General features: G+C 38.1%; 1 protein-coding gene across 5 annotated transcripts in view; it reads left to right on the top strand.

Moving 5' to 3' along the window:
* The window catches only part of LOC126248238 (transcription factor 12), a 762,281-nt gene that overhangs the window by 731,234 nt on the left and 13,852 nt on the right, over positions 1-17,195 (top strand). For 4 of the 5 annotated variants that reach the window (XM_049949075.1, XM_049949077.1, XM_049949074.1 and 1 more), the window contains one exon: positions 11,524-11,669. In XM_049949075.1, coding sequence (XP_049805032.1) covers positions 11,524-11,669 — 146 coding nt within the window. Of the gene's footprint in view, positions 1-7,941; positions 8,029-11,523; positions 11,670-17,195 lie in introns of all 5 variants that reach the window. The other variant, XM_049949076.1, reaches the window with a different exon arrangement.

Below are 17,195 nucleotides of genomic sequence, written 5' to 3'. Positions count from 1 at the left end.
AAATGTGAACAATGGAATGACAAATTGTCAAACTGATAATACTTGTCCTCACACATTCAATATGTGTTGGTAGTGCAGAGAATATTTTGCTTGGTATCAATATGTTCATTAGTATTTCTAGCATTGTCAGATGGTCATTATATTGATGCATTGATAATATTATTGAATAATGAGGGCCCCTTAACTTCTGTGTCACATTTCTACCATTACAGATGCTAGACACAAATTATATGTCATTAACACTGCACAAAATGGTCAAAACTGCTCAAATAAAAGATAGCAGAGCAGAAAACTCCCGCAAATTTCTTCCACAGGCTGGACTGAGATCACTCAAGGGTTGGTTCTGGCCTGCAGGCTGCCAGTTACCCACCCATGCTCTAGAATAAAGCCTTGCACTACAGTTTTAGGTTTCAGTCAGTCTTTTTCCACCCTTGAGTGTTTACATGCCTTCCATCCCTACCTGTCTATGCCTTGAAAAGTTTCTTCAGCTTGATCTTGAATCTGTACCTCATCAAAGTGCAACCCTTCACGTTCATGATTATTGTATTTGGGTTATTACAGATCACACACAAGAGACATTATTGCTAATAATATTATTTAGGAAGATGATAGCAATCAAGAATCTTTCTGAAGTTGTTTACAATTACCCCAACTTTATTAAAAAGTGTGAGTTCCAGACATCATTTAAATTTATTTTGTGCCCCACTACCTTACTGCTGTGTTATTTTATAATGCCAATTCACCCAAATTTCACTGTAAAAAAATAAAAAAATAAAAAAAAAACAAAAAAAAACAACTGCTTTTCTGACACAATGTGGAAGGAAGGGGCACTCGATGATAGCAGGCACCATTAACTATGTACATCATAACTTATGTATCTAGTTACTTTCTGATGAGTAACATAAGAATTACTTCTGTTGGTGCTATGTCTGCATCTACGTGTATGCACTTGTTCCTTTACCTTCACTCCAGAAGATGAATTTATTGTCCTGAAAGAGAAGGATCAAGTTTGTATTTTCCAGTATAGATACTATTAGAAATAACATGATTAATACACTGGACTCATTTTTAGGAAGAGTTGAACTCCAATTCCCAACCAACCATCCAAATTTAAGTTTCCCACTGTATCTTCAAAATATACATCTTCGGAAGGTTTTTTTTTGAGGGACTTGTGCTCTATTGTTATTCACTTCCTTGTTGATCAGACATTATACTCTAAATTTTCCTTCCTTCTTTCCTTTTGTCCTTCCTTTAAGTGTCAGTATTGACAGTATAAAATGATTGTGGTTGTGGCTTTTGGTGATTATCAGTTTTGGAAAGCTTTGTTTCATGTTACATGTTACTCACTTCTTTTGAACTAAAGCATTTAGGCATGTTAGTGGAACTACGGCGAAGGCCAGGAACTGTTGCGTAATGTATTTATGACAGAAATTATGTGTAAGCATCACTAGATTGTAGAGTTTGCTGTTTAGTCCTATAACCCCCAACCAACCAGAATACAGAGTAAAGCTTTAACATGTCAGTAATATCAATTCTATTCTCAACCATAAAGTGTAGTGATTTATTAAGGCTAACAATTTTTGAATCACAGTGGTTTAAGATATTTTGATTTTCTTGAAATACATACAAGAAGCTGTAACTATGGGATGGGTAAAATACAAGTGGCCCAGAAACTATCTCATGCGCCGTAAGACAGGCAACACAGCTTACATCGTCTGCAGCCCAGGATTGATGATATAATTTGGTTTGCCTATGTGAAGATGCATGAAATATTATTCTGGGCTTGTTTTATTTGGTCAGTTTTGATATATTTTAACTCTACCCAATCTCATTAAATAATCTGCATACACTACAAATTCATATTACATTAGAGTGCAGATACTGAGCTGTTAATCTTAAAAAAAAGGGGGAAAATATTTCTATAGCAACTTTTGTTATTTTTGTAGCATAGTTGTGTAACTTTGTCTATTCAATCACTGTGTGCTGACTCTTGCTCTTAAATTATTATATAAACGGAAGTTTACCATGTTGTGAGTGGTTATATGAATTATGTGACTAACCAATCACCTATAGTACCAGTATTTCATTATTGCAATATTGACTCAAAAAATGCTAAATATTGCGTTCTGCTGCAGCTCACAGTGGATGACATTAGCTTGCAAGAATCTTCATAAACTTAAAATTGTATGTGTGTGTTAAAATAGTGGAAGTATAAACATGACTTTGCTCAATGTTTCAGAATTGGCAATGTCAGGTTTGTCTGTTTATCATATTCAACATACTCTAATCACAGATCTCTACTTAGAAAATTATGTGTGAATACTGTCACCTGGTATATGGCACATATTACTAACATGGACCAAACATTTTTAAGGTATAATAATGTATACTTTTTAATTTACATATCTGTTTGACTACTTTATTCTTTTTCCATACCACACTTCTTGTTATCAGCACAAGAAGTCAGTCTTTTCTGTGGTTTTCTCTATTGTAGTCTATTGATATGGTCCACATCCTCAATGATCTCCTTGCTAGGGGTACAGTAAGAACAGTGTGTCTAATGCAATCAAAAGTAATGTTTGATTCAGCTAAGAAAGAGTTGACCCCTTGTAAAATCATCATATACTTGAAGTGATAGCTCCTGTGTAAAATAGATGTGAGATGCAAGTTTTCTGATAGTGCAGTTTTTGGATTTGTTGGCTATCTTTCATTTGTGGTTTTGTTCTTTATTTTTAAAACACAGTATTGGAAATTGCTACTGTAGCTCTCAACTGAGATACACAGCTGCACTATGGAAATAACAAAAGCTGCTATAGAAATATTTTCCACTTCTGTGAGATTAACAGGTTGACTCATTTCAAGCCATGATGCATATTGAGGTTATCAGAACCTATTTATTCTTAATTGTTTATAGTAGTCACATATTTTTAACATATTGTTTAGCTTTATTTTTTTCTGTGAAAATCCCAGTGGCAAACATATCTCACTGTAAGGTGCTTTGTGGAGTATAACTGTGAATGTAAATTTGCTGAAGACTGCCATTTAGAATGCTGAGGCACATCTCCCAATGAGCAAATGGATAACCCTTGTTACTGATGTTACATAAAATGTGAAATACATATCATGCACCCAGAAACATAGTTCCCTAAAACTTCCCTCCTAACCATTGTGGTAGCAGTGTGCTGGATGTTTTGTTGTTCATGCCAACAACAACAACAATATAGTCTTTGTGGACAGCATACAGTGTTCGTGGGGGCTTGGTTTGGTTTAAGAAATTCTGAGCGACATGTTTATGAAGTTGAGACACCGAAACCAAATTTGAAAATGTTCATCTGACTCTGCAAGTTTATATTTTACTGTATTTTTGTAAATGGCTTAAGGTAAATCTTGTTCCGTTGAGAATTTTCTCTCTTTAATGACTTCACTGTTGATAAGACACTAAACCCTAATCTTCCTTTCTTTCTTCTTTATGAAAAGAGTTCCTCTTTTCATACAACAGCACAATGGGGAACAGGTAGGAAGGTCTAAAAGAAGACCCTAAGGCTTTTACGTGATATAGCAGTAAAGGATGAAACCAGATGCAGTAACATATACTGGTAATACAGAGCTGGCTGTGTTCGTTCCTAAAGCAAAACTTTTATAGTCATAAGACTTCATTTTGAACATTTGGTATTAAACTAGTATCTGCTGTGGATTATTACTTGTTTCATTGTTATCCTTGTATTTTAGCATCTGCCATGAAGGGTATTGTGCCATATGCTTGTTCTTTGCCATATTTTCTATGGCAAAGAAGGCAGACTAAAATCACCTTGATATGTCTGCACATAAGGACCAGTTTCATTAGCACCCTTCTGCAGATGTTACTTGATTATAGACCTTGTTAATGATGTAGTTTCAAAGATTCGCTTTTGTGAGAATTGTTCGTTATGGCTTTAAGTATGCAGGTACAAAACATTACATGAATTTCACACTGGGCTGTAAATGCCCACTATCTGAACAGCCACCAACAATAACCATGCAGCGTTGAAATCCTCTGATATGTGTGTTGTATCAGTTTTTTTAAGTTGGTCAACAGATGTAAAAGAAACATTAACATAAACATAACAAATTTTCTGTTGCAATATAACAACCAAATGTATGTGTGTACTTCATACATTTTCGTCGTCCTCCTCCTCCTTTCTGGTGCCCTTTATCCTGCCAATGCCAGGTCAAGACTAGTATGGTACTTCTCGACATATAGAACTAACTGTATCCACATACAGGCTGTTATCATGATGGGTCATTTTAAAGCTACTGCCAGCTCTTCCCCTCCCCTCCCCTCTTGCCCTTCCAGGAATACATGCAAACATGGAAAATTGCCCAACAACCACATCAAGGATGGTTGGCACAATGCCCCATGGCCATTAATCTCAAAGGTGGATTTGATCCGGGGCCACCGTATCTCCCTGCATCATGGAAGCAGGTGCTTTAATGTGCTCAGCTATCTGAGTGGGTCATACTCTGTACACGTCACTACTAAATATCTTTGTGCAGGGGAAAAGACTTGTGCTGCTGAGTGAGAGGAGTAGCATTATAACCATTCAGAGCATGAACAACCATTTTTCCTTTACATATCTATAAATACACATTTGAGGAGTCCATATGTTATATATGCTAAGGGAAGCTCCTCACAAGAGCTCCAGAACTTAAAAAATGTGTACCACAGAGAAATGACAACAAACAAGTCAGTCACATGCGCTCATTCATACCAGTTCTTCTTTCATGTGATGTCGAGTCTAAAATCATTAGTCAGTTTAATGAGCATCATTTTTAAAACACTTGAAAAATGTAATAGATGTCTTCACAATAGACTACTCAGTCCCAGCTGATGGAGCAGTATGATGGGAAAAAGCATTATCCCCCTACATTTGTTTCTAGAATATTTTGGGAAACAACCTAAATAACTTAAATAGCTTTACTTACCATGGTGAGTCTAAAAGTATTATTTAGAACTGTGCATCGTTATGTCCCCAGAAAACCCATTATTGCTCATTTTTTCCTGATCTTCTCTGAACCACTCCAGATGAAATATTGGTCAGCCCTAAGTGAGTATAAAATTGAGATTGAGTCTCAGATCTGGAAAGAGATAAGTGGCATGCAAACTTCTACATATACTTTTGAATGATATGATGAATGAGAGAAGTGAGCCTTTCCTCCGTCCTCCTTCTTTGTGCTTCATTTTTAAAAAAGAAAAATACCACATTTGTATTATTTTATTGGAACAAATATATTTCCAGTGATGACAGAAAACATTAAATATAAACTAGCACATACGACATGAAGAAAGTTGCAGGTATAAATTTAAAAAAATAGTGGTTTACAGGCACCAGGTTTGAAAATTTTGAGCATTCACTCTCAGAAGCTCGCTGTTCATGCCCTGTGGTACAGAGGGTAGAAGATAAGTTTGAAATTTGAAGGGACATCAATAGATCAGTCTTCTCCTTCAATTTTTTAAAACCGTGGTATCTGCAGCCTGTTCTTGTCTATTTTATTTGTGACAGTAACACTCTTAAACATATGAGTACCACCTATGTACAACTTCAGAAAGAGATGCAGTGAGAGCAAGGCCAAGACACATACAAATGTAAGCTCTCAAGTTTTCAGAACTTTTCAATCTGTCTGTTCTTCATGAGGACAAGACAGAAGAGAAATTGGAAAAGAAAAAGAAAATTTGTGGTGCTGATAATTAAAAGGAAAATACAATCCAAACTCTGGATTTTCTTGTCAGGGTTCTGTATAGAATCTTTTCTTTATTCCATTACCCTTGCATGTCTTCTTTGCCTACTCAATATATGAATTGTTTCTAAATTTATGAGCTTAAGATCTTATAGTTGTTCTTTGTGATTGAATATATGTCAGTTCTGCTGTGATTATTCCCACTTCTACAATACTATGTAAATGCTACTCATGTGAAAAGTGTTCATTTCATAAACATAATAGATAGTATCAGGCCATAAATATAGTGTTTGTCTGTAATTTTGGCTTACTTATTGTTTACTTGAAATTTTTTAAAGAAATATCTTCATACATGATTCCAAGGGGTCCTAGATTCCCCTTTAAAGAAATAAAATAAAATAAAATATTCATTGAAAGAATAATACTAATATACTCTAAGACAGATTACGTTCATTGTCATTACTCACACCATCCAAAGTTAGCATTCCACTCTGAGGACAAGAAATGTTTTCCATCTCTCTGGATGGTGTGAGTAATGACAATGAACGTAATCTGTCTTAGAGTATGTTAGTATTATTCTGTCAATGAATTACTCACAGTCTGAAAGTAAAGAGTAAAACCAAGAATTTATTTGAGTGTAGCTTTTGGACTATGTAATATGCAGCTGTAGTTGTTATTTCTTTTAATAATGATTTCAAAGCAGGCAAAATAAAGTAAGCAGTTCGAAAGATAAACCATCACATTTGTTAAGAATTAAGTCATAAATGAAGAACTGAGCAGACACAATCTTTGTACATCATTATAACTTTGATCTGGAGAATTTCAAAAGCAGTATTCCTAGTTTGAAAAGCTGTGTTCATGGTTTGAACATGTACACCTTTGTGGCCACGAATTGAGTATTATGCTTTGTCACGTAGTACCCTGGTTTGAAATATCAATTAAGTGTACACATGGGAATAGAGCAAGGAGAATTATCATTTATTGAGCAGAAAAAGTGAGAGACTCATAGAATATGGAGAAGGAGCCTATGTCACCACCCAGTGCAAGATCATACAGAAAGCAGCTTGGGGAGAGAATAGAGGATAAAGTATGTATGCTGCATGTGAGAGAAATTAAATAGGAAGCAGAATTTTAGCTGCCAGACTAAAAAATAAAAAACAAGGCTTGGGTGGATGGGGAGGAATGGCCAAGGATGCTGGGTATCATATCCAAAATATTTCAGAGTGTAGAGAGGAAAATAGTAAGGAAAGAAACAAAAATATATCAGAATCTAGAATGTTGTTGTAATGTTATATGTTTCTGTGGATAGATTACTAGTAAAAAAAGATGCTGGACAACAGTCAGGCTCTTACTAATCACAGAAAATTGTTTAGCTTTCATGCTAAGTCCATATTCACGGTTATTGAGTGTAGCAATCATGTTTGCTATATTCTTTATTAGCCAATGTTTTGCTTTTCAGTGCTCTCTGTGTATCGGGAATTTCATGATACTTTCTTCTCTGTATCTTGTTTCTCCAATCTGTATCAGCCTTGAGTTGTTCACCACACTGTTCCCATTCAGAATCTCCATCCCCTTTTCAGTTTATATCCATGTTAACTGGCAAAAGCACCATCCTTAATGTAGGCTTGGCATTCATAAAATTCTTTGTATCAGTTTTTATTCTCATAGTAGTATGACTGTTTTATGTGAAAGTATATGTTGAAAGGCAGTCAGTCATCTGTTGAAATTCAAGACTTATATTGTGAAAGATAGTCTAGCGTGAAATATTGCAGCCTTTCTGTCTGGCATATTTATTAATTTCTGGTTTGAAAAGGTAAATAAGTGAGTACTGTATAACAAAAACTCTTATTTGGGTATGAAAATCCATTCATTTAATATTCTGATATATAAAACGTTCTTTCCAAACGTGTAGTCTGACAGTTAGGACAATTGTATAAAGACAGTAATTAAACTTTGCAATACTTCCATGTTGTTGTTGTTGTTAAGTCTAATTGGTCTTGGGACATTTTTCTGCAATTTGTTTCTGGAAAAGATTTCAACACATCGAATACATTCAAAGTTAGAAGAGCACCCAATTCTCTCTCATCCTCTCTTTCTCTCCTTTCTTAAACAATTCAGTGACACAGTGGAGGGACTATTACATATTAGTCCATTACTTCTGTTACTGACTGAAATCGAAATTTTCTTAACTGAGGAGTCATACTGATATGTGTTTTTCTCCCACCGTTGTTCGAGTGCCGATGAGGAAGAGGACCCTGATACAAAAGCAGCTAGAGAAAAGGAGAGGAGACAAGCCAACAATGCAAGGGAAAGGTGAGCTCGTACAATCACATGCAAACGCTTTCTCCTGTCATGTGCCCAAAGTTGATGATAGATTGTAAATATGGTGATGGTTGCCTTCCATATAGCTGCTAAGTTGCTCGTGTTTAATTATGTCTCACATTTTCTTCATGCCAGATTCCTGATTGTTAAACTGCATTGATAATGTTAACAAATATTACAATAAGAGTAAAATTTAGCTGTAGTTATTTGCTTGTGTTCTTTTTTATGTGTTAAGGATTCATGCATTTCCTTTCCTCCTCGTTTTTACAGGCCATGTCACAAATTGGAGTGTGTTTACTCTAAATGTTTTGTGTGTCTTTATAGTTGTTTGAGCTTCATATAATAGACAATTTTAATTACAACTGCTCATTACACTCAGGTGACAGATGTCATAGACTACCTCCTAATATCATGTTGGACCTCATTTTGCCCAGTGTAGTGCTGCAACTCAATGTGGCGTGGACTCGTTGGAAGTCCCCTGCAGGAATACTGAGCCTTATTGCCTCTAGAGCCATCCATAATTGCGAAACTGTTGCTGTTGCAGAGTTTTGTGCACGAACTGACTTCCCGATTATGTCCCATAAATGTGCAATGGGGTGATCTAGGTGGCCGAATCATTGGCTCAAATTGTCCAGAACGTTCTTCAAACCAATCACGAACAATCGTGGCCTGGTGACATGATGTTGTTTGGGAACATGAAGCCCATGAATGGCTGCAAATGGTCCCCAAGTAGCTGAACGTAACTGTTTACAGACAGTTCAGTTGGACCAGAGGATCCATCCCATGCCATGTAAACATGCCTCACACCATTATGAAGCCACCACTAGGTTGCTCAGTGCCTTGTTGACAACTTGGGTCCATGGCTTCATGGGGTCTGTGCTACACTCGATCCCTACGATCAGGTCTTACCAACTGAAAGTGGGAACTCATCTGACCAGGCCTCTGTTTCCCAGTTGCCTAGGGTCCAACCGATATGGTCACAAGTCTGAGACACACTTCAGTGATGTGCTGTTAGCAAAGGCATTCACGTCAGTCGTGCTGCCATAGCCTATTAACACCAAATTTCATTGCACTGTCATAATGGATACATTCATTCTACATCACACATCGATTTCTGCAGTTATTTCATGCAGTGTTGCTTGCCTGTTACCTCTGACAAGTCTATACAAATGCCACTGCTGTTGGTCATTAAGTGAAGGCTGTTAGCCTCTGTGTTGTCTGTGGTGAGAGGTAATATCCAAAATGTGGTATTCTCAGCACACTCTTGACACAGTGGATCTTGAAATATTGAATTCCTTAATGATTTTCAAAGTGGAATATCCCATGCGTCTAGCTCCATCTATCATTCTGCATTCAAAGTCTGTTAATTCCCATCATGCGGCCATAATCAGGCCGGAAACTTTTTCACACGGATCACCTGAGTCCAAATGACAGCTACACCAATGCACTGCCCTTTTATACCTTGTGTACTCAATACTACCGCCATCTGTGTATGTGCATATAGCTGTCCCATGACTTTTGTCACCTCAGTATATAAACTACTGGAAGGATCAGTTTGTGCCCAATAATTGAGCTCTGTGTTTAAATGTTCCTTATATTTTATTTTGTTTTATTCTATGTGATGAAATATCCTAGGTATGCAACAAACATAAATCTGAGCAGAAGGTTCTGGACCATTCTCAGAGATTAAATAGGAAAGTTAGCCAGGGTGGAATGCAAACAAAACTGACATAAAGAAAAAAACCAAAGATTAAATAACTTTTCTTTAGGAAAGTTCTGCTTCAGTTCTGCACATATTGATACTGAAGTTGGATTTTCTCTCATTTCAGTATAAAAATACAGTTTAAGCTGCAGTCATTGAAAAAATGGAATAACAGAACTCTTTATTGTTTTATCTGTGAGCAAAATGAAGAAGCAAAAACAATTTTTTGTCATTGTTTAATCATATATGCAGTCTATAATGCAACACTAGAATGAACATCTTTCTCCGTTAGAATGAGACACCTGCATAGTGCTCCCATACAAATTATATTGACTCAACAGGAGTTAATTTGGGTGTAGTTCTTCTATTACATTGTGAAATCACACGAATTTAATTTCAGAATTTCTGGCAAGATTTTTCTTTTAAAAACCAAAAAGTATAGTAATGTTACATCTGAACAAAGACTGACAGTATAAATATGCAAGTTTAACTTTTTCTCATAATTTTGGTGGCACCTTCTCATCTCTTTCTTTCTGTATTGACATTAAATAAATCTCAAAGTATATAGTCAATTTTGTCTAAAGTTTTGTTACTTGCTGCGGTTCATCATGGTAATGTGTTACAATTTCTTGTTGGATCAATACTGCCACATGCAAAAACAAATATACTGGTTTCAGTCTGAGTTCAGTACATTGTGAAGGTTAATTTTTATTTGATTTGTGATACTTTTCTACTCAAAATCCTATCCTGTTGATCCATCTTTAATTTTCAAGTTAGCTCAGTGCTAACAGTTGCGCAACTCCTACTTTCTCACAAGCCAGTAAAAGCAAAGTATACCAGCACATCAGTTTTGCGTTGCATCATTCTGTTTCTATATTTAATTTTCCTTACAGGTATCACTCCCAATGATTGCTCCGTTTTTTGTGTACATCAATATGTGTGGACTATTTTTGTAGTGTCAGTTATACTACATGGATATGGTTTCTCATTTATGAGGCACAAATGAGATTTTTCAAGTCATATTTTATCTGTAATATGTGCAATATATGTGTGAATAAATAAATTAAATTACATGGCAGTCAAAATTTGTGTGTGGCACAAATTATTTTTGAATCACAGTAAAAGACTTTTTTTTTTTTTTTTCAATGTCTTGAAGCAGACCACAAACAAGCAAATTGCACTGAATGAGCCCCATAGCGTCCTTCACATGTAAAAAGCTGTGTTCATATTGATTATCTTGTTGAGTTGAACTAAAGTAATGTATTGTTGTGTGTTATAGGCAAACTACGTTTTCCGTTATTACATTTTCATGAATTTTAGTGTACTCGAGTACTCTAGAAGATGTATTATACATTGCTCCACAAAAATAAAATAAAACATTTCAAAACAGGCAAAATATATGTGATAATATTACCAGTAGTACATAAATATTTTGCGCCTAAACTTGGTGGTGGTGGTAATAATATTAGTAATAGTAATAGTAGTAGTAGTGACTCTCAATGGTTGTGCTTACAGTCAATGTACATAAGTCTCAAATAAACTATTAACAAATAATCTTCTTACTTATTTAATTGTGTCTGCCCACTTTTTACATACAGGTGAACACTTTGAGTGATACAAATAGAAGTTATTAGCTTATTGTATTTGTGTGTTTTAGTGTGTATGGTCATTTTCCTGCTGACATAATGTACTTTGTACCACAAAATTGCAGAAACAGTGTTACAGACTTCATAGTTATTCATGTGTTTTTATAAAAGATATGCTTTCATTAATAATGTTTTTAGGATACGTATCCGGGACATAAATGAAGCTCTTAAGGAGTTGGGACGGATGTGCATGACACATCTGAAGACCGACAAACCACAGACAAAATTGGGCATCCTCAATATGGCAGTTGAAGTGATAATGAATCTTGAGCAGCAAGTACGAGGTATGATGTTGTCATTAGTGTAGAGGAAGCTGATTGCTGTTGAATGTGGATGCAAGCAGTGCTTCAGTGGAAAAAATGACTAAACTTTGTTTATAGTGTGCTGACAGTGTAAAAGCAGAGTAGTTTAGGCAACAGAGGTTGTAAGTCACCACATTCCTTGTCATGTATTCCTGTAATGTTTCAGAGGTGCAACACATTTTACTATAGAAGTAAATTAAGTTAGACAAAAAAATTACAGATCAGCAATTAAATTATGCCTACCTGTATTATATAAAGAAATATTCCTGTGTGTCATTTTTAAACAATGGTCTGAAGAAAGACAATTACTCACTGTATCGAAGAAGCAGAAGATAGGCACGTGGACAAGATACACTCCTGGAAATTGAAATAAGAACACCGTTAATTCATTGTCCCAGGAAGGGGAAACTTTATTGACACATTCCTGGGGTCAGATACATCACATGATCACACTGACAGAACCACAGGCACATACACAGGCAACAGAGCATGCACAATGTCGGCACTAGTACAGTGTATATCCACCTTTCGCAGCAATGCAGGCTGCTATTCTCCCATGGAGACGATCGTAGAGATGCTGGATGTAGTCCTGTGGAACGGCTTGCCATGCCATTTCCACCTGGCACCTCAGTTGGACCAGCGTTCGTGCTGGACGTGCAGACCGCGTGAGACGACGCTTCATCCAGTCCCAAACATGCTCAATGGGGGACAGATCCGGAGATCTTGCTGGCCAGGGTAGTTGACTTACACCTTCTAGAGCACGTTGGGTGGCACGGGATACATGCGGACGTGCATTGTCCTGTTGGAACAGCAAGTTCCCTTGCCGGTCTAGGAATGGTAGAACGATGGGTTCGATGACGGTTTGGATGTACCGTGCGCTATTCAGTGTCCCCTCGACGATCACCAGTGGTGTACGGCCAGTGTAGGAGATCGCTCCCCACACCATGATGCCGGGTGTTGGCCCTGTGTACCTCGGTCGTATGCAGTCCTGATTGTGGCGCTCACCTGCACGGCGCCAAACACGCATACGACCATCATTGGCACCAAGGCAGAAGCGACTCTCATCGCTGAAGACGACACGTCTCCATTCGTCCCTCCATTCACGCCTGTCGCGACACCACTGGAGGCGGACTGCACGATGTTGGGGCGTGAGCGGAAGACGGCCTAACGGTGTGCGGGACCGTAGCCCAGCTTCATGGAGACGGTTGCGAATGGTCCTCGCCGATACCCCAGGAGCAACAGTGTCCCTAATTTGCTGGGAAGTGGCGGTGCGGTCCCCTACGGCACTGCGTAGGATCCTACGGTCTTGGCGTGCATCCGTGCGTCGCTGCGGTCCGGTCCCAGGTCGACGGGCACGTGCACCTTCCGCCGACCACTGGCGACAACATCGATGTACTGTGGAGACCTCACGCCCCACGTGTTGAGCAATTCGGCGGTACGTCCACCCGGCCTCCCGCATGCCCACTATACGCCCTCGCTCAAAGTCCGTCAACTGCACATACGGTTCACATCCACGCTGTCGCGGCATGCTACCAGTGTTAAAGACTGCGATGGAGCTCCGTATGCCACGGCAAACTGGCTGACACTGACGGCGGCGGTGCACAAATGCTGCGCAGCTAGCGCCATTTGACGGCCAACACCGCGGTTCCTGGTGTGTCCGCTGTGCCGTGCGTGTGATCATTGCTTGTACAGCCCTCTCGCAGTGTCCGGAGCAAGTATGGTGGGTCTGACACACCGGTGTCAATGTGTTCTTTTTTCCATTTCCAGGAGTGTATTAAACATAAAAACCTTGGCTTTTGAATTTGTCCCTCCACCCTGCCCACCTCTCATCCATCCCAGCAGTGAAAAACAGTGTTTTTACATTGAAGAATACTATCTGTGAAAGCCTGCATTGCATCACTGAATGCTCGGTTGTGTGTTTTTTAGTACAGTATTTAATCAGTATGGACATTCAGTCCTTGAGGTGTAGGTATGAAAGCTCTTGAAAGTATCCACTTGCCACTGCTATGAGAACATTTTCCATACAAGTGACTTGATCATTCACCCCCCCCCCCCCCCCCACACACACACACACCACCACCACCCTTTTCCTCGTTTACTTTCATCTATGTCAGTTTTTGCTGCTACTTGTGATATGGCTTGGCACCCCAAGCAGCCAAGTCCTGTATAGAAATCTTACAGTTGTTTCCCTGGTGCCCCTCACAGCTTGGCCCTGGATATAAATACTTCATTTGGTTCAACAAATTTTGTGGCCATAAATGTCTTAAGATATGGTAACAGATGGAATTCAGAGGGTGTCAAATTCAGCAAATTTGGTCGATGTTCAAACAATTCCTACTAGAAATACCTCTGTTTTCCCATTGTCTCGGTAGTTTTTGGGCAACTGCATTGCCCTAATCAATAATTATCTTTTTATAAATTTTGCAGTCATATTTTTTTCACCCAGAGGATCCAAAAAACTTGCATAGTTTTAAGTTTACCTTGGTTTTCTTAAATTACTTAAGGTAAATATCAGGATGATTCCTTTTAGAATAACACAACCGATTTTCTTCCCCATTATTTCCCTATCCATGTGCCCTGTGTATAATGGTCTTGCTGTTGATGTGATGTGAAACTCCCTCCTTGTTCCATTTTGTCATATGAACATCAAAAGCTACACACAATAAAAAGAAATGGAAGAATATGGTAACAAGCCAAGCTTTACACTATAAATCTTTGTATAATAAACCAGTGGGCTGACTGCACACAAGATAAAGTAATTGGAAGTGGCCTATCTTACACTTTTTAGCTGACTTTCAAGATGACCAGTCCCCTGTTAATTTTACTGCCTCCCAATGGTGAATAATGTTAAAGATTGTAGATATAGTTCAAAATGACAGTAGAGAAAGATTGACAGTGTGAAAGGAAGTTAAGTAATTTTACTAATAACTAGAGTGGCTGGTGATCGTCAGTCACCTAGCATTGTAAAGAGTGCAATGCCCTCTGAGGTCATTACCCCAGCTCCTAGTTGATTCATGAAATTATGCCACATTTTCCTCTTATTTTATTTGGCACTGCCATTAAATCCTCTGAATCCAACCCCATATGCTCACCACAATCATTATACTCTTCCAATTTTTCCATTTCCTACAGTACATTGTAGGAATACTATCCCTTTTCTGTCATCAGTTTCTTTTTTCTTGAAAAGAGTACCATTACATTATATCCATGTACTTCCAAAATCAGAGTCTTCATTAAAATCCAACATCCTTTTATACTAATGGAAAAAAAGTCTACAACCATTAACATGCCAACACTCAAACCCAGAATTATAAGAAAGTTGTTATACGGGGTTTAATAGGCACCATTATTTTGTGTTTAACAGGTGGCAGCAATTATTTTAATGACTAAAATGGGCATTATCATCAATGCTCCCATTTTAGTTAAAGCATCTAACAATTTCTGACTAAAAGCACAAAGATCACTGTCACTGTCAGCTATACACTGCAATTCTTCACCTTTGCCAAAATATTAAGTACTGGTTGTCCAGTCTTTTCCCCACTATTATTGACTTCAAATTCATTGGTAAAATGTGCACATTTTCCCATCTCAAAGCCTTCTCCATGTCTAGAGTTTGGAACATAAAAAAAAAACTCATTTTTTGTAAATGAAGTGGTAGTGCGACCTCCAGCATCTTACCAGACGAAAGGAAATGTAGATGACACCAAAAAAGGGAAGAACTGTAAATAACCACTTATTTACATAAGAAATGATATGTGAATTGTTTTATAATCTACAAATAACACGTATCAAACCAAAACTGTATCATTATGGATCCCACTGAAGGTACCTTAAAAGAGAGAAAAGGCAGATCTCATCTGAGAGTAGTAAAATACAACACAGCAAGAAAAGGCAGTTTTTATTACAAAACAAATATTTTTGTGCTTGCTGTGGAGGATGGCCATGGAAACAAACTTGTTAAAAGAAACAAATGTTGTTTGCTGGAAGTAAGCACAAGTCCCTTCCAGTGGTGGTGGCCTGCAGGCTGAAGGGCTAATTAAGAAACAATACTAACTAATCACTGATAGTCAAGGTCCACAATGGGTGAGAGGATTTAGATTTCAGCATAGCCAAAGTTAACAAACAGTATTAATTACAAGTCCAAATGTTGATATGGCATTGTAGGCCACACATTGAGTGATAATGGCCCGGGACCTTGCGGTTCCTCGTTAAGATGACCGGGTGGCGTAGCTGGTGGAGGACTGCCGTGTATCTTCGTGGATGCACCATAGTAAACCGCTGACTGTGGAAGAGCTCTTGGCCTTGGCACCTGGTCCAGTGGCTTACTGTGTGAAGACTGTCCTTTTTTGGCCTTAAATGGACTGCCTGTGGCAGAATACTCAGAACACTATTTTCAGTCACATGTCTATGCGTAATAAACTATTTCGTGTACGCCATAACCTCCAGCGGTGTATCTGAACCTTCTGGTGGCTACTGGTTTGACCTGGTTTCTATTCTGCAGCTGACAGGATGGCCCCTACTTGGTCCTGCGTCCTGGACAAGTGGTCGGTATGGGTAGGTGCCCAGATGGGATGTATTAGCTCTCACTATTCACCCTTTTCATGTTAGTTAATTTCTCCACTAATTGCAAATAAAGCACTTAAATTATCTTCTCTCTCTGAATCTCTTCAGATTCACTTCCACTAATTGGCTGTGTTCCATTGTGGTCATCCCATGTCTGCATATGTCCCTTTACCGCAAATAAATCCTCCTTAACTGCCTCCAACACTTCCCTCACATTTCCCTTCTCTAGTTCTCACAGTACTTTATTCTCTGTGCTCTTCTTTCTTCCTGATGAGATTCCTCATCTGTTTCACTGTACATGCTTTCCTGTTTGTCAGACTCTGCATCTTTTCAACCAAATCATCTAACAAATTATCTGTGCTACAGTGTTCACTTTACCAGCTTCTATTTAAAACTCCTCCAAGCCACCATTAAATGTTCATATTTTAACTTTATTAATCTCATTTACATCCATTGTATCCCTTCAGTTCTCCATTTTGAAATTCCAAATCCTTGTGTTTGTATACAAAAGGAGTAGCTAGTGGGTTCAGACTACTATTACTCATGCTGTAAATGCTAGAAACTTGTAATTTCCTGTACTCTGTCTCATTTCCAACTCCTAACCATATCTGCTGCCTGTTATGTAGATCATTGTTGCCACATATTTATAAGCACTATCTATACACAGGGCCTTGCACTCTGTTAGTTTTTCGATTTTCCATTGCATTGTACCAGCTCCTTACTCCCCTTCCACTCTTTTTTCAGACCATGCCCATTCTGTTTATGTCAAAATTTTTACAGTTTAAACATTCCCCTGGGACCTAAAATTTCTGTTGGCCTGTTCCACTTCCTCCATTACCTTTCCAACCCTTCCCACATAACCAATAAATTTATTAATGTAATCTGTGGGAGCAACAATGAGTTTGTGATGCCAATCCGTAGGCAACTTTCAATCAAACCCGATGA

This window comes from Schistocerca nitens, chromosome 3 (assembly GCF_023898315.1).
Source record: "Schistocerca nitens isolate TAMUIC-IGC-003100 chromosome 3, iqSchNite1.1, whole genome shotgun sequence".
NCBI lineage: Eukaryota > Metazoa > Arthropoda > Insecta > Orthoptera > Acrididae > Schistocerca > Schistocerca nitens.
The sequence above is the reverse complement of the archived record's forward strand: the minus strand, read 5'-3'. Positions and strand labels throughout refer to the sequence as shown.